This window comes from Perissodus microlepis, chromosome 5 (genome assembly GCF_051167445.1).
Source record: "Perissodus microlepis isolate ML-2025 ecotype Zambia chromosome 5, ASM5116744v1, whole genome shotgun sequence".
NCBI lineage: Eukaryota > Metazoa > Chordata > Actinopteri > Cichliformes > Cichlidae > Perissodus > Perissodus microlepis.
Window position 1 is genome coordinate 32,391,651 of NC_140465.1, and position 18,979 is coordinate 32,410,629.

At 39.6% G+C, this 18,979-nt stretch overlaps 1 protein-coding gene across 1 annotated transcript in view; it reads left to right on the plus strand.

The window, feature by feature from the left end:
* The first annotated feature begins 7,860 nt into the window (after positions 1 to 7,860).
* snta1 (syntrophin, alpha 1) overlaps positions 7,861 to 18,979 on the plus strand; it is a 30,722-nt gene continuing 19,603 nt past the window's right edge. Inside the window, exons 1-2 of the mRNA XM_084929432.1 lie at positions 7,861 to 8,621; positions 14,817 to 15,002. Coding sequence (XP_084785558.1) covers positions 8,339 to 8,621; positions 14,817 to 15,002 — 469 coding nt within the window. The 5' untranslated portion in view covers positions 7,861 to 8,338. The remainder of the gene's footprint in view (positions 8,622 to 14,816; positions 15,003 to 18,979) is intronic.

Genomic DNA, 18,979 nt, shown 5'->3' on the forward strand with positions numbered 1-18,979 from the left:
ACTCACTAGAGCACTTACTGTTCACATTCAGATAGCATTTTTCAATAGTTAAGTTACACTTATAGGAGAGTAACACAGTTTTAACTTTCTTTCTAATAACATAAGAAGCCTATTTATAGTTCCGGTAAATAGGGTTGGTTTTGGGCCTGACAGGCGTGGAAAACATACAGTTAAAACACAGCACTGAACAATATAAGAAGTATGCAAAAAATGAGCAGGCATGAGCATGCAAAAAATCTATTATTGTACGATCTACTGTACAATATAGAGCGCCTTGAGGTGACTGTTGTTGTGATTTGGCGCTATATAAATAAAATTGAATTGAATTCAAATATATTTATATGAGTATATATTGTTTAAGTTAGACAGCGGTTGTAAACTTAAAATAAACACCCCAAATTGTTAACCACTTGTGCGCACACCTTAACTACTTAGGAGTACTACTTCAGACAGGCTTCGCTGAAATACTGTAATGCCCCTATATGGTAGTACATCTGTTATTATTTCAGTAGGGAACTCCATCAGTCACTGTGATCTAATCTAGTACTAATTCAGTGAGTCACCCTTTAAATGTATAAGTTTAGACAATATCTTTGACAGGGACAACAATGTCCTAACTCATCTTGTCAACTAGCCCTGTGACAGGTTAACAAAGAAGTGAGTAGTCAGTTGGCGGGAGACTGGAGTCAATGAAGAAACAGGCTTAGATGGTGGTAGGATTTTCAGTGGCCATTGTGGTTCCTCAATATGACAGCTGGCCATTGCTCCCCCTTGAACCTCTTTCAGCCTCTTTGTCACAGCCTCTTTAATCAAACCAAGACTGTTACACAGCAAATACACTGACCTGAACTATGAGCTGACTGGATGACTAGCCAAATGTATTTGGAGCTGTTACAAGGTTTTAACAATATGTAAACCGCCTCCCGGTTAAACTGTAGGACTAATATTACCATGCGACCTAATGCATGAGCATTTTCATTTTTAAGTATAAAGAGAATGGTAAATGGACTGGTTCTTATATAGCGCTTTTCTACTCTCACTGAGCACTCAAAGCGCTTTATACAACTTGTGCATTTACCCAATCGTGCCCATTCACACAAGCACTTTATCTAAGGCTTTTAGTGATTCTAACATTCACTCGCATTCACACTCCGATGGATGCATCGGAGAGCAACATGGGGTTAATATTTTGCTCAAGGATATTTGTCTCTTATCTGATTTTTGTGACATGGTAATGATGAGAGGTTTTTGTGTTTTTCTTCTCAGTGTTGAGACATAGTATTCTCGAGCCTTTGGGTACGGCTTCTCCAAACTCTGTGGAGCTCAGTTATAACCAGCTTTGACCATTACTACACCAGCCCCCATATTTACCTATTCACTCTTCACTGTACAGTGGTTGACCTGACAGATTCTTAATCCACATGAGAGATTGCCCTTTTTTCCAATAATGTGCTTTCTCAGCTCACTGTACAAAGTCAAGAGGGGGCAAGTCATTAGCTGGTACTGTTTACCCTACTTTCTCAGCAGTCGTGCCATCTGTGTGAGCACTGTAGGTTGCATAAGGCCTGGCAGATATGACACCTCCGCAAAACCTGTTCCCTTTCATCCATTGTTTTAGTCAGCTCCTCCAAAATTATCTCTTTTTTTTGTCTGTTCCCTCAGCTTTCTTTTTACAGATTCACCCTCCTCAGCTATTTTCTTTTTGCGATTATTTACCTTTTCCAATTTTTCTCTATTATGTACACACCTCCTCTAGCCTCCTCCTGTCATCCCTGACAGCTGACAGGCCAGACCCTGCCTGGTGGTGACACTTCACCCACGCCGACCCAAGCCAGATCACTTGTCCATGTGTAAGCCAGAGCCAGGGCCAAGTCCAGGATTTCTACTGGGGTGTGGAGGGGAGGCTGCAGAGGCAAGCAAGATGGCCCTAGTCATCATAATCATTCATTGCCTGCCGGTCCTTCTGTCCTTGGCCTCCTCCCACTCTTCATGCTTTTTTGTCATCCGCATGTCAGGGCCACAAGGCACGCGTATCAGCTGAGCCCAGGATGGTCAGAGTCAACGGGGTCAGGTGGCAGACGCTTGGTTAATTCCTCTGAGACCACAAAGTGCTTGTGTCAACTCATACAGACACTGAAATACACAGATAAAGACAAACAGACATGCATTTGCATAGACACACATGCACCGCATTCAGTACGCAAAATAAGGCAGGCTCTATATAGACCATGATGTTAGAGAAGCTGATTGGGGGAATGGGGTGGGGGTATCAAATAGATAGATCAGCATTAAGAAGGAGGAGGGGAAGATTATAAACACACGAGCAGATGGAGAGAGATATATTCCTATTATGTAGATCCGTCTAACCCTCAGTGTGGTCTCCTCTCCTCCGCATGAATGTCTCATCCATATATACCTTTACATTATTCAGGAGGTTTTAATGAGAGTAACTAAATATTGCGGTGATTGTGGTTGCTGGGTTGTTTAGATGGCAGAAGGTGGGCCACAGGTGTACAAGCCTGAGACTTATTCTTCTGTTTGACCTCTCATTATCACCCCCAAATTCATTCATTGTTATCCTGTGTCCTTGGGTGTTTGGGAAGCAGGGCGGTATGTCTGTCTACTGCTGTCTGTTCACAGCACAGTCTGTCATTCATTTTTAAGAATAAATTATTCCATATTTTTAATCTATTATTATCCCCTCATCTGTCTGTCTGCTTCAGCTTATCCATCTGTTTTCCTGCCTTTTGCCCCATTTTTTTTTTTTTTTATCTTTCTCCTTTTTTTGCTCATTTTAAGAACATTTTCAATGACTTTCAGGTGCTTAAAAATAACATAATTCCCAGTTGCTCTGCTAGATGAAAATGCCACAATTATCACTCATCTAAAGGACATCTATCTATATAGATGTCCTTAGGATAGGATATCTATCTATCTATCTATCTATCTATCTATCTATCTATCTATCTATCTATCTATCTATCTATCTATCTATCTATCTATCTATCTATCTATCTATCCATCCAGCAGCCCGTCATGGATGGCTTGATGAGAGGTCTGGTCTGTTGTTACAGAGGAACAGGTGGGGCAGACTAAACAGTCAGCACAGGGTTGAAATGAACACATACACAAAACACACACATGCAAGCTGCAGGGAGGCAGGCTGTCAGCCGCTCAGACACTAGTCCATATGGTAGACCTCTGGAGCTGTTGCCCTTAGCAGAGTAGGGGAGGGAAGCAAAGATGCTTGGAGGATGGCAGGAGAAGGCAGAAGGATGCAGGGGGACGTTGAAACTAATCAGTAGGGCTCCCCAACTGTCCACTGTCTTTGGGGAGTTGAGATATGCATATATGTGACTGACTGAACTAAGGGTGCAGAGATGATAAGTTGGGGGGTTGTAGTCTGTTTGTCTGCTTGAGTGTGTGTGTACATCCATCCATTCATTTTCTTAACTGTTTATCCAACTGTGGACATGGGAAGGGGGCTGCATTCTGTCCCAGCTGGCGTTGGGTGAGAGGCAGAGTACCCCCTTTACAGGTTATAAGTTATGTGGAAATAATGTTTTTGTTAAAGCAATTGTTAAATTGAAATATATATAAAAAAATAGATAGAAATAATGATCTAGCAATTTTCACATGTGTTCTGTATATACAAATTGTGTTTGTAGTTTGTTGTCATTATTATTCAAACGTATTGTCTTATTACTTAAACAACAACAAGAGATACAATAGCAGTCTGATGTTGTTGAGAAGTGCTATAGGGTAATGTGAGTTGTCTTCAGCATAGCAGAAAACCAGTCTGCATTGACCTAGACAAAAATGACGTTTATAGATCATTAACATGTTAAACTTTTATTCAACTTACATTTAGTCATATATATTTATATAATAGTTTGTTTTTGTTTTTTTTTAAATTTATGTTAGCAGAGATAAAATTAAATACATTGTCAACTACACATACAGCCACCATAGATAAAGTTAATGGAGAATGCTCAAATCCCTGTTCAAGTTATTGATTTTTTCCAAGAAATATTGTTTTTGTTTTTTTAATGTATCATATCGTCATTTTAAGCGTTTAAATAAGGTTTTTTTTTAATATTTAAATGAAAATCTTGTGTTTTATATCCTTTATTTGATCATTCTTGATTTTTACATGCAAGCCCAATATAACTGCACTGCTATTAGGTTTATCAGCAATGACATACATTCATGCAACGCACTCTATTAGTGCAAATCATCATTCACCGTTTTGGTTGTTTTTCCTGTACACTACAGAAAACAGATTTAATTTCAGGTCCTTGACTTCTTGCTGACTTAAGCTCTAGTGTAATTTGAGGGTGCTCAGTATTGGTTAAATCCTGCAAGGACAATGGTGAAAAATGATGTCATCCTACACTACAGTAAATGCAAGCACACTTGCAAACAAGTCACTACTTTAATGTGCACAATTTCAATACTATATATGACTAGATCCACTCCAAACAATCCAATCAGTTTTGTTTTTTGTGTGTGAGAGATCCTTACAAATCCTGCTCTTCCATTCAGCTAAGCTTTGCAAATATATTAAGCTGTGCTACTGTGAAAGAGAGGCCGGCCACCTGCCACTCACATCCCAAATAGACCAACAGATGCATAGACTGGAGGTCAGATGGTCCACCACTTGTCATAGTGCTAAACATCACCATGTAGACCCACTTCTTAAGTCAAGCACTGTTGTTGAAGTCTCCCATTCATTTTTGCTGTGCTATTTATATGTGTGCTTCTATACATGTGCTAATTAGTACAAGGACGTATCCTTTTCTAAACAAAAGTGTGGACAAAGGAGGATAAGGTTTATGGGTGGAATGAGAAAAGGTGACAATAAACTTCATATAAATCATTTGTTTCATTAATTATGTTAAATGTAGCAAGGGTAACTGAACCTCAAACCACACTGGCTATGTATAAAAGATGGGTACCCAGCTGTTTATGGACTATATCATTTACGGACCTTGGGTTGTTTAAAAACAACAACAACAAAAAATGCAAACAAGGAAACAATGCTTTATTTAGACAAGAGCTTAAAGGTGGGTAATTTTTACCTAATGCCAGCACCAACTAGTTTGGTTAGGCAGGTGGATCTGTAATTCACTGTGATTTTGAATGGGGTGCTAATTTTAGATGTTGAAAAACAGGTTTAAAATATACTTACTGGAGAAACTGAATAGCCATTTCCTTTAGGCGCCTTCTAGAACAGGAAGATTGGGATGACAATCCTACATACCTGCACACATGAGCTGGAACAGAACCAAACCCAGGCCTCTGAGCTGAGGACAGACTTTTCTACATGGGGTACACACTCTCACAGGTGAGCTACAGGTGCTGTTCTTTTGTGCGCTCATAGGTTGAACAGAACAGGACACTGCCGCTTGGCTAAAACAAGCTCCGATACTGGACCTTATTTCTACCTCACAAAATCATAGCAACTGGCCAATAAATCCATTCGTTCATTAACCATTAATTAAATGCCCCAATGTGTTCACATTGCACACTTGCCATAGAGTGGTTTCATCATAGTTGTGTCTTTTTTTTTTTTTTTTTTTTTTTTTTTTTTTTTAAAAAAAAACCAGTTGCTTGCTGTTGCTGAAAACAACAGGGTTGATGTGATAGCTGAGTTTGTATGCCTTATTTGGAAACACAGGAATCATCTGACTTCACTTTAAATGTGAAAATCCACATTTTTAACTGCAAGACTGTGTTCCCCATAATATTAATGGATACTATGCCAATAAAAACAAGCTCCATCTTGTATGTTCATAAACAGTATAATTGTTGTATCTTTAGTATTTCCAAGTAAACCCTTTGTCTTTACTTTAAAGTGTCACCCCGGGCAACTGAAATGTCCAAATGATAGTTGTGATTGGGCTGCACAGCTTGGGTCCAATATTTGTTTATATATGTATATATAATGTATTTATTTATTTATTTTTTGCTCTTTGAGTACCATGTGGCATTAATTGCCTACAAATCCATGAATACTAATAGACATACGGTTGGATATGAACTAAATAATCAAAGGGTAATCCTGGGACAGGCTGTGGTTGTTTAATATCAGTTAATGACACAGCAATTGCATTTTAACCTTATACATATGGCCTATACTTTATAACTGCAAAATGTGTTTTCTTTAACAAGATTCTAGTAAAGTCTGAAATTGTTTCTCTTAATTCAGCTGTTTTTACTGTTTACTTATTTCTATCACAGTGAAAACCTCATCGCATAACAATCAAAAGCTGTTCCTAGATTTTTTTTAAAGTACTCTATAGGACATGTGGGAAATCTTTGTTATTTAAACAGATTAGGTTTCCAGTGTAGAGGTAATAGAGCCATTTAATCACTAGAGGGAGACAAAAGATTTGAATCTAAGCTTTGAAATTCCCTGTTGAATATTTAGTGTGAAGCTGAGCCATGGTCTATGACTTAAAAAACAAGTTGTTAGAAATAAAGTTGTTACATCAATATTCACTACAGTAAACATGAACCAATTAGAATAAAGTAAGCGTTGATATTTGAGTTGATTAGCTACTTTAGAATAATAAAGAAATGTTGTTGACAGATGAGAATATTTAGAGCATCTGTGTGGGTTTAGAGGAATTTTCAGTCAAAGCTCCAAACTTGTTTTCATTAAGGGAGCAACTGCCTCTCAACAGCCCACCCAGAAGAGTGTTTTCCAACCCTGAGTGCTGGGACTTCTTTGCTATTTCACCTGCTGTGAAGCAAATGCAACACAGGCTGCCACACACACAGCTGAAGGGCTGACAGATACCTTGCCGATGCAACAGAGCATAGGAAATGAGGACTGCTTCATCAGCTTGTTTCAGTGACTCCTGCATGGTCTTAATGTCTATGCTGCACAATTAAGTGCACCTCTGCTGAGTCACCACAACAGTGCAGTACTTATCCACGTTGAGTTTCTGTCAAGACCGAGACTGAACGGCTTGGCTATTACTCCTGAAATCATGGCATATTAGGAAATAGTTCAAAATAGTTATTGCATGTTTTTTTTCCACATTTTTCATTAAATATTTACTACTGACTACTAAATGAAAAAGAAAACTGACAGCCAGAGTAGATTTCTGTAAATTACAAAAGAAATGGAAAGCATTGCTAAACAGTTTGAACTGAAGAAATGAGGAAGGAAATAAAATAAATCTGAAAAATATTTTAGTTTGAACTGGAAATTTAAACATGAAAATTGTGGACTGAAAAGAACTGAAATTCCACTTACTGGCACTAATCTTCAGCATACGCAGGATTGTTTTTGGTTGTTAACTGAAACACCATGAGTTTGCATTTTTGGCAGTAGCCCCGGTGGAATCAGTTTACTAATCTAAACCACGATTCTACCTTCTATCTGCAGAAAATTTCAAACACAAACAACAAAGTTTTCATGTATTTTTTAGCCCATTTCTTCACTGTCATGGAATTCCCAGTCTGGGAGATGAGGTCGTTTGGTCTTGGTCTGTATCCAGTATTGATTCATCCTTTGCGATGCTCAAACACCATGCTGCCAACTCATTTGGTACCTACTGGAGAAGAGCTTTGGGCTAATCATGCTTTGTACAACATCTTACTGGTCACGTGTCTGGTTTTAACAACATTTTATTGGTTACTGACCAACTTTAACTATGCCTCAGCTGCTGCAACAGGGCATCAGTGTCATGGTACTGAGGGGCATTATGGCCTCTTTCAGTGCCTGTTGTCCTGAAACCCATTTTGAATAAGAGCTAATAAATATAATTGTTCTGATTAACGTGCAGGCTTCTTCATGGTAACATCACACCCACTGTTTTCTGTCAGTAGAATTCAAGCCGAAGATGCTTAGTGGGTGTCATTCCTGATATAAGCTCTCTTCACTAGAAATGCGTTTCTGGACTTGAAAGCATATCGATTTTGTTTTCCTTATTGCAGAACTTATATATATATGCGCAGTGATTTTGCGCGTTTCGGGCACACTGGAAATGAGATCTGTGATCTGAGGCTGGGTGTTGAAATACACTCGAAATAAATAATGAATCAAAACTTAATTATGCGTGGCTCAACCTCACATTGCTGATTAACGGATGGGCTGAACAAGAAGCTCTTTGAACTTTGAGTGTGTGTCAACACCGCTGCTAATCGCATCGCCCTCAATTAACTTTACTTAGCCTACAACTGGATAAACCTCTTTTGGAGGAGGAGAAAATAGAGGGAGGGAGGGGGGCTCAATGTGTGTGTCTGCATGCCCCCTACCACAGCCCTCTACCCCCTCTTACAGGACTGCCAGCCCGTCTAGAGTTATTCCAGGAATGCGTTGAACATGGCTGCCGCGATGAAGGCGCAGAAAACGGGACTGCTGGAACTTCGAGTCACCGTGGACCGCTGGATCCGGGTATTGGCTACACTTACCGAAGATAGTCTCACGTTAAACCCCGGTGAGGGCACCGAAGAACCCGCGAAGCCAAACCCGAGTCCCGCCGGTGCTATCAACGGAGACCCCCCGAACCTCAGCTCGTCCCCGGTCCCGGAAACCATCACCAACGTGAAGCGCACGGTGCGAGTTACCAAGCAAGATGTTGGCGGGCTCGGAATCAGTATCAAAGGTAAGGTAGTTTACGAAAGTATCTTAAAGATAGTTAACTGCATGAACGGCGAGTTACTGTCAGTTAACACAAGTTTTGACTACAGCGTACCTTCTGTCACCCACCGCGAAAACAGCGGCCAGTTAAGTTGCCTAACTTCAACAATGTGCAATAATTCTCAGAAACGTGCGTAAAATGCAACTTTTCCGCGATTTGTTCTATGAAAAATATCCGTTCGTGTTATAACTCACACGTTTAGGTCCGATGTTAGCGCAGAAAAAACGACAGCTGTGATTTTCTCAAGCTGTTTCTCACCTCAACAGGGAACCATTTCAGTGCACCACGGTCACCGGAGACGGTAATTAGTTCGCTACTGTCATGTAACGTTGGGTTCCACCGTGTGCCCCCAAACAAACACAAAAAATAAACACTAGTTTAAATAACTTGAATAATTGAATTCAGAGGAATCAAGAAACGGCACGTGATTCTGTTTAACTCGATTTGGGTTTTAAAAAGTTTCCACATATCCCCGAATACTTTCCGTAGATGCTTATTACCCAGCAGTGTCGACACCAGCAGTTCATTTAAACATATTTATTTATGGACTACAGACACCAAACAAAGCAGGTTATAAACCTGAATATTATGCGTTATCAACCAACACTCACATACACAAATGTGTCATTAGTTTTATTAGATCTAACTTCTGATTATGAAGCTGTAACACCAATAAATATATGTGACAGAGTAAAATCCACGCTCTACAGAGTATTTTAGGTGGTTCAAAGACCTTTTTGGCTGTTGAACTTTGCTTTTGAATGAGCAAACGGGAGTAGACATGGACACAGAGACCTCTACTGCACATAGTGGCCACAAGAATATTGTTTCTACAGGGACTTCTCAATGAAGAAAGGTTGTAATCTCTCCATATTTTACCTTTACTTTTCCTTGTCCTGCTTCCACGAAAATAGCCTATCTCTGTGGGGATCTCAAACTGAAGATGATTAGGAAGGTTGAGCAGTGGGATGCTATGTAAATATAAAAGATAAAACGGACAGGAATGTGATAACAAAGTTTTAGGAATGTTTTGGATTTTATTATATTTTATAGACGGACAAGCTTTTGTTCTTGAAATTTAGTAGCGACTGATAGATTTACACTTTTTCTTTTTACACAGCTTGCTTTGTGTCTTTATATTGTCTTTATAATTGAAACAGTAATTAGGTGGTCATTTTCATATTCTTGCCACACACAGTGGGGTTCCGCCTCCTTGGCTTTAACTAGAATTGTTTGAGGTTATTGTGGTGAACTTATGATTCTTTTGTGCAACTTAAATAAACACTGTTTGTTGCAGACTGATGTATTACATACTGTGTTTCTTATTTTGCTTGGGTCGTGATAAATGCAAATGCAGACCCCACAATTCTCGCCTAAAAAGTCAGCTTTCTAAATTCAGATTTTCCTGGTGGTGTGTTGTAAATATGTACTGGAAGAGTTTTCCTAGAATTACATATAAAAATAAAAATCTCATTAGGTTTCTTGCACAGTCTCAATAAATCAAATTATATTTTTAATCATAACCCCTGTGTGATGACATGTATCATATCAATGAATTATTGTCAGTTCACAACCTTAAGTCACCTTGTGTTGTAAAGCATGGACTGCCAAGGCAGTAAAAGGTGTAATAAATAACGGGCATGGATCTATAAGCAGCATGTGTGGGTATAATTGCATGTGTGTGAGCTGTAGCTTCCTCCTGGCAAGTTTGTCTTCCCAGGTAATCACTTGGCGATTGGTTGATGTACAGTGTCGATTTGATAGATAATTGTAAACTTGCATTATTGTCATGTTGCAAAGATGGCTCATCATTGTAGCTGCTGGTGACATCTTAATTTTTAGTCCCCCCCCCCCCCGCAATTCCCAACAACAACAAAACAAAGCCAAACCCTAATGACATAACTGTGATGTCCATCTGTGGAAATGGGTGGGTTTGAAAATCAGACAGCATGTTATTAAAACCAAATCATAGCTAGAAGCCTTTTGGCTTGACATTGTTGTGATGCTGGATGTTCAGAGGCAGTTTTGGGAGGAAGGGTATACAAGATTGAAAGTGAAAGGTGCAGGCAGAAAGAGCAGGCCAAACATGAAATGGTATATGGGACAAGAGGTCAAAGAGGTGAAAAGAGTAAAAAGAAAAAAGAAGCAGGAAGAAAAAAGTGTCAGAAACGCAGGGGGAAACAAATGAAAGAACAGAGAAAAACTTGTAGGCTAGTTGACACCGCATTGCGAACAGCTGAGAGAAGCAGCTCACAGCAGTCAGTTGTCATTGGCTAAAGATGAAAGCTATGTGGCTGGGAGTGGAGTACTCCACTAGTGTTAATTTTAGGGAGCCCACCCCAGCTTGAGGAAGAGTACGGAGGCAACTTTAACTCACGTCTAAATTTAAGAGGGGAGGCATGGAATCTAGACTCCAGGTCTCTGGACAGGCCGAATGGTAAAAGTTTGCGTGCCTCTGCAGACATTTTTCCTTCTTTGGAGCCACTGAGGTGCACGGTCTGTGCATATAACCACAATGACAGTCAGAGGGAATGCTACTTTGAGAGAAGGCAGTTGGTGAACAGTACCATAAAACAATTATTTTCTTTTTAAAACCATCCCAGACATTGTTTGAATAGTCCCTATGTGTTGAATTCCAGTTGGGTGGGTCAAATATTATGAAACCATGTTTTGGTTCCAGAAACTCTTATAACAGACCAACTCATACTTTTTCCAGACATTATTTTTGTCAGTCAGCAAGACTCAAGTGCAACATTGCATAACAAAAATATTAATAAAATTGCATCAGGAATATGAATCCACAATACTTTGAAGTTTTGTTTTGACTCTATATATTGTTCCAGCATTGTGTGAATTAAGCTGATGACAGTTGAAGTGCAGTCGTGCAGATTTTTTGATGATGAAGAAGCATTATAATAAATAAATTAGATACACAGCACTATTATACCATTTACTAATCTCCCATAAGAAGCTTCTGTGGCTCCACCCTGTCTGTACCACTGCCACCCACCTTATATTTGATTGACAGATTCCCAGCTGTAGGTGCTGAACTGTATTTGACATGAAATGCACCTGCAAGAATGGTAGGAAGGAAATAAAGGTTTGTGTGGGAGTGGCAGACATATTAATGGTTATTTTTTAGAACAATATGTCAAAAAATGTTTATTCTGCAATCATTCCAGTAAGTGGTATTTCAGACTTGAGGGAAACTTCAGACTCTCTTGGGAATTTCCTCTCTCCTCCAAGGTCAGGCTTTATAATGTAAAGAAAGTGGGAAAAAAATATTTTTAACTGTTCCTTAAACATTTTGTCTCCTCATTGATTCAAATGTCTACTCTCTAAACGTGCCCCCATCCTTTTCTCTGCCAGCGCTAAGTGTTTCTGACACCCTCCTCATCATCCCCTGGATACTTTAGCCCTTTTTCAGACTCACACTCTTTACCATAAAACCGATGACCTCCAAACTTGTTGGCCTTATGTCTAAACGAGCTTCACTTTTTTTGTAAAAGTCATGATCTCTATCTTTCTAGGCCAGGCCGAGTAACATTTAAATATAACTTTATTAACGACACAAGTTAGAACTGCAGTCACATTAGCGGATAGCGTAAGGTCACCACTGCTGTCTCTCACATGCTGGTATGCTGAGCAGCACACACTGAGACGTTGCTCTTGTAGACAATGGCATGTTCAAAAGTGTTGCCACACTTGAGTAGAGCTTATGCTGACAATGCTTGTCTCCTTTTTTATGGTAGAAATCACTGGCTCCATCATTGCCTTGGGCATGTCTGAATGAACCTGTGTGGAACATTAAAGTGATAGTGACCTATATCTGAATGCCGCCACTTTAACAGACTAATGAAGCCATTAATGTTACATTCATCATGTCTGAAAATGGCTTTAGAAACCAGTATCACTATATCCTAGAAACTCTCTTGCCTACTGTGCAACTGCTGTACTACATTTAAATCCTCTGTTATATGCAATGTGTTATCTTGAGCTATATCAATCCATATCAGCTTTAATGAAGCCTTATTGTATGTTCACTCATATTGTCTGCAGTCGTTGTTGCAACTCTGTCCATTCACAGCAATTCTGTTAGATCTTCCAGTATTAATTATGTGGTTGGATTAGCTGCCCAGTTTCCATTTAACAATTTTTTATTATTATTATTTACTGTTATTGTTATTATTCAGTTTTGTACAAGAGTGTAGTTACTTATTTAAAGAATGTAATGAGTTGGGGCTATCTTGTGCCTGTTACCTCATGAATAAAATGTTAATTTAGTGGTATATAACATGCTAGGCCATAGTATGTGTGTGTGTGTTCCTCCTTGGGTCTTCTGCAAAAGTCTGAGGTACTGCACAGAATCTTAGCTGTTCCTTGGACTGCACTGGACTTAGACCTCTAATGTTGTGCCTGTAATCTGCTGGAGCCACTCTTCCAGTTACATCTCCTAATGCTCCTGTTACCACTGGGACTACTATGGGCTTTACCTTCCACATCTGCTCCAGTTGTTCCTTCAGTCCCTGCTACTTCTCTGTTTTCTTGTGCTCCCTTTTCTCATGTTGCTGTCCCCTGGGACTGCCACATCTACGACCACTGTGGTCTTCTGCTCCGTGTCAACCACCACTATGTGTGGTTGGCTGGCCAGCAGCTGCTTGAAGTCCCACAGGACCTTAGCCTTGTTGTTCTCAACCACCTTCTGTGGTGTCCTCCATTGGGAGTTGGGTACTTCTAACCCATATGTGGCACAGCTGTGCTTGCACACTATCCCAGCCACTTGGTTGTGTCTCTCAGTGTACACTGTCCCAGGTTACATCTCCTGCACCTTCCTGGTCCTGTTGACTGTGGCCTGTAGATTTCCAACGTTGATAGTAGAAGTCTCTCACACTCCATATACAATATGCAATATCCATTTACAATGTCACCCACTAAAGAAAAAACTGCAGTATTTTTTGTATTGTAGTATAGTGAAGTCTATCATTTCTACCAGTTAGTTGTATCTACTTACAACCACAAAATGCTCTCTTAGAATGACTCTTATAGGCTTATAGGCAGATAACATGGTATCCAGCTACTTTGGCTTCTGTATTTGTTGTTGGATCTTCAGCTCCTTTTCAAAATGGCATTAATTAAACATAAACCTTAAAAAATATATCTAGCAGTATTGATATTCATGCGTGTTACTTAACTGTCCTGTGACAAATTCCCATATCTTTTTTAAGATTTAAAATAATTACTCAACTTTATAAGTTATAAGTTATTTTTTTTTATTAAACATTTGATGATATACATAAAAGATAGCATCACCAACATAGCTTTAAAACCCACATTAACTTATCTTTTCTTTAAGCTTTCTGAAACACCCTCATTAATTCAGTGACTGAGTCAGTGAGGACCACATATTGCCTCTGATTATACATCTATATGATACTATGGTGCTCAGAATAGTGGATAAGTTCATCGTCCTGGTGGCGTGTAGAAGTTTTGATATTTTTAAGAATACTACATTGGGCGTCCAAAGAAATTTGCATGATAAAAATCCTCGCAGAGGGATTACCCAGAAGAAATAGCAAAAAAAACCCAAAACACAAAAAGCATTTTATCGTCTTTAAGACTATTTCTCACTAGCCTGAAGGCCAAAGTCCAGCTTTAAGCTGACATTAACGATGATACTTCACATGAAGTGCGGAAGCCCACCACAAGAGTTACAGCGCATCCATCAGCTTATTAGTTGACCTTCATTGTGTGACAAAGAGACAAAGGGAGGGAGAGTCGGAGACACAGACCATAGTACAGTAGGTCGATCACTGTCTCCATCAGTTTTTATGTGCTCTTTTAACTGCAGTTTAGGTGACTAATGTTAAGGTGATAAGGGACAGAAACTGTTTATTTCATGTTTATAACTACCAACCAGCCACACACTTTTTTAGTTTTATGACTTATACCTTCTGGTGTGAAGTCACAGTGAATTTAAGGGCATTTTTATCAGTGCTTTATTTACCAGCATCCAAGAAAACATATAATTTGATTTGCTTTATATACTGCCAATAGGCCGTTCAAATAGGAACTACCAAACTGCTTTGTGAAGCTAATTAGTGGTAAAAGTTGGATTTTTCCTTATGATTTTTAACTTGATTTTCCTGTCTGATCATGCAGGTGGCAAGGAAAACAAGATGCCAATCCTCATCTCCAAAATCTTTAAAGGCCTGGCTGCTGACCAGACCGAGGCCCTTTATGTTGGTGATGCCATACTCTCTGTCAATGGTTACGACTTACGAGAGGCCACACATGACGAGGCTGTGCAAGCGTTAAAAAAAACCGGGAAAGAAGTCATCCTTGAAGGTAAGATAGTTTTCATTTTGCCAAAAAAATCAGAGTACATCCTGTGACTCTGACATTTTCTTCTTTGTCCAATTCAGTCTTTCTTTCATTGTTCTTCCTGTTGTGCGCTCGCTTTGCTGTTAAGATGCTCTGAAAAGTGACAGGATATTAGAAGTTAACTACAAAACATGCAAAGAAGAAAAACTCCTCGTATTGCCAAATGATATAGTCCTCAGGGTATTAAAGTACGTAAGTTCTTATATCTCATCCACCCTCTGTGCACCCCACAGCTCCAAATAGATACATAGGTAAAAATAATGAGAATGTTTGATACCTTGATATTCTTTATAGATTTTTCCAGACCTGATTCAGTCTTCCTCGAGGGTGAAAAATGACGAGCCGGGAGAGACGCTTCATTTAATCAGAACTTTGATCTGACTTCACCGGAAACATCCAAATAATGAGTTGAACTCAAACAGCGAGAGGAAAAGCCTCACTATTTAAGAATACTGTTAGGGCTCACACCTGTGAGCACCCCAGTATGCTAATGAACCGTCTTTCGATAATATTAAACCGTTTGACACTGATACGAAGTTAGGTTCATGTCAGAACTACTGCAAACTCATGGGCTGGCTTTGCATAGGAAGCTTTGTGGTGGAGTCAGGAGGTGTATTCCCGTCCTTTTATGCTCACTCATTTGTGTGAGATGCTGGAGCAAATGTACAATATCTCAGTCATTCTCTATTTCACTCTCAGTATATTCTTTCAGGGTATGTTCATGCATGGATGTAAATGTGACAGTCTGCCAGTGGGTGTAACACAACAAGGTGAATCTGAGATGTGAATTTTAATTGTGAAGACAGGGGGAAAGGATTAAAAACACTCTTTTCTCTTTCTAAATGATTGCTCAACAGGAATTTGGCATCTCCTGCCAAGCTGACACAGAAAGGACAGTGGTTGGTTCGAGTTGATATTATTCAGTGACGATGCTTCTCGTCTTCCAGATGAAAACCTAGTAGGTTTTTTTTAGCTACAAATTTTAATAATTATGTATTTTCTATCCTAAAAAAATTGAATTTGAAGTTTGACACAGGTTATTGAATCGCTATTTTTCTATGACACAGAATTTCTCAGGGTTAACTGGCACAGTAGGGCAGCTTCAGCAACTTAAGTCAGCACAGGAGATACAAGTAGAGCTATAGCCAGGGGAAATCATTGCAAATCCCCCTGTCTTACTTGTCCACAGTCAGGCAGAAAAGTGTTGATATCAGACAGCTCAACCGGTGCTGCTGTGTGATCTGACATGTCAGGAATCATTTCATGGGTCTCTCTCCCCCCTGAGGACCCGATAGAGGAGTGAGGAGGCAAAAGAGGCTCAGAGGCTCACTGAGGGGTATGTGTGCACGCACATTTTTGATGTTCTGCTGATGTATGTCTGTCTGACCAGGAGATGACTGGACTTCAGGATGCATATCTGTAGTGGAAATCTTGTGAGCATTTTACGGGAATAAAAGAAAACATCTTTAGGGTTGTGTGTTTTTTTTTTTCCAGCTGCAATTTTCAAGATTGCACCTTTATTTCAGGACTATTCTGTATCATGATAATGCTTGAAAATACCGATGACATAAAGTTCATGTACAGTGCTTATTTTGGTTTTGGCATTTTGTCAAGATACTCACAAACACAGTGAGAAGCAAGCTCCTTTTTGGCACCACTTTGGTGTTAAAGGTCAGGGTAGCACTCTCTTTTACATGTACACAGCAACAAACACACACCACTGCTGTGCTCACGGCAGTTTTCAGCGCTCTGTTAAATTCATAACACAGACGGCCTTGACTGAGATCAAGGAGAAACTGCCTCCATCATATTAAAATATCTTGACTATATGAACAGTAACACTTGAATCTGTCAGATAAACCCTTTCACAACATTTACAGGAGTTAAGGCATATTAGACACCTGGTTAGCATTCTGTACCTTTGCTGGGATTTTTTTTCCTTTCCAACTCTTTTGAAAGTCAAGTGATAAAATATTTTGTATTAAACACATATCTGCCCGCTCAGATTAATGCAATTTGATTGCTACAGCAGCACATGTAGGGTATTAATGTCAAGGTCTGCTTTAGCAGTATAATCAAAGGCTTCAAGGACACTAGGTATTTCTTTAATGATGTGCTAGCTTAAGGTTTTTCTTAAGAATTGTCTGTGTGCATAAAATTAGAACATTAAAAACAGGAAAATTGCTCATTAGGACCAGTTTTGTGAGGGGTTAAGCATTTCCAGCGGCACATATGTGGCACAGCTGGGTATGATTTTACCAGTGTTTACTTTATCGATTTATAATGAGTCACATGATTTTAAATAGGCCACACAGTTGCTTAGCAGCCAATAGTACAGGAAAAGGGCAACAGTGGAAAAGGGCAACAGTGGGCAGCTCCCAGGTGTGACCATGAAGGTGCGTAAAGCCTCTCACTGTAAATAGGAATTTGTGAATATTCTGTGTTGTTTTTTTTTTGACGGAAAACAATTAGAGCTGGCTTTCTTCACCTTACTTTTGGACCTTATATTATATTGTTGATGGAATAATCAATGTATGCGTATGAGAAAGATAGCACATGGGGTGGGGGGTGAGGGTGGGGGTATCAGATAAATATAACAGGCCAGATGAAGCCATAAAAGCACAGCTGCCTTCATTTCTTCACAGCGACATTTATGGCCTGACTGCTTATGTGTGAGTGTGCGAACATGCGGTGTCTTTACCTGTGTGTGTGCTTCTGCTGCATCACAACCTGTTCTTTTCACATTTTCCAGTCACAGCAACAACTTGTAGGCTTAGGATCAGGAGGAATGATGAGATTTATATATGAGTTTTGTAAAATGTTAACTGTGAAAACATCATGGACCAATTAGGCATTGTTTGATGAAGTGAAGGTGTACAACTGTGATGTTTGCATAAATGACAAATGAGCAGCAGTTTGTCATTACTGCTGTGTTTCTATCCATTCTTAATTTGGACTCTTACTGAAAATGCATCTGCCGTTGCAGCCAGCTCGCCAGCCAAGACAATGTGTGCATCCACTCCACTATGTACATGCACAGAGTTATAAAACTTTGTATGTGTGTGTGTGTGTGTGTAGGTGTGTGAGTTCATGTGCGTGTGTGAGTTTGTGAGAGAGAGCGAGAGAGAGAGAGAGAGAGCAATACCGGGTGGAGGGTAGGAATAGTTTGGTGGGAGAATTGTTCCCTGGGCAACCAAGGTTTGACAAAAAGGACACAAACAAAGAAACTATAGTGCCACATAGAACACAAATTTCCACTATCACATAAACACACACACAGATACACACACACACAGAGGAAGGAAGGATAAATAGGCTGCAAAGGACAGGTCAGGACATTGAGGCAAGTGTGAATGTGAAGGGGTGGGTTGGGGGTGGGTACATGCTGTCCATGTATCCAAGGTATCCCAGGAGTCAAGTTTAAGTTTTTTTTTATTGTACGGGAAAGAATGTAACACACCACAGTGAGAGCTCCCGTGATGAACAAGGTGGAAGGCTGCTTAGTATCTGTGCAGACATGAGCTCCTGCAGTAGAAGGTTAAACTCAGAAAACAAGTACACAGGATTACATTTATTTTGAGCTTTCGTAATTGTTTTTTATACCTCGTTTGGTAAAGTCTAGTCATGCCTGCAACCCATGTCTGAAGTCCATCAGGACAGAGCCAGCAATGGCTAGGCCAAGTAAAGTGTCACAGTTAAGCCAAATAAACAGGCGCTAAAGATAATTAATGGTCACAAAACTGCCGAATTAGCTGGAGTCGCTCTCGACAGTCAACACTTTCTAGTGTAGTAGTAAAGATGGAGATTTACCAAAGAGGTCGAGTATCAATTTTGCAACTGAAGGAGAAGATAAAAGACAGATAGTTTTCATTTTAGAGCATAAAATTTCAAGTGGGGATTATTTAAACTAATAATACGAATGTGATTTACTGAAGGTTTGC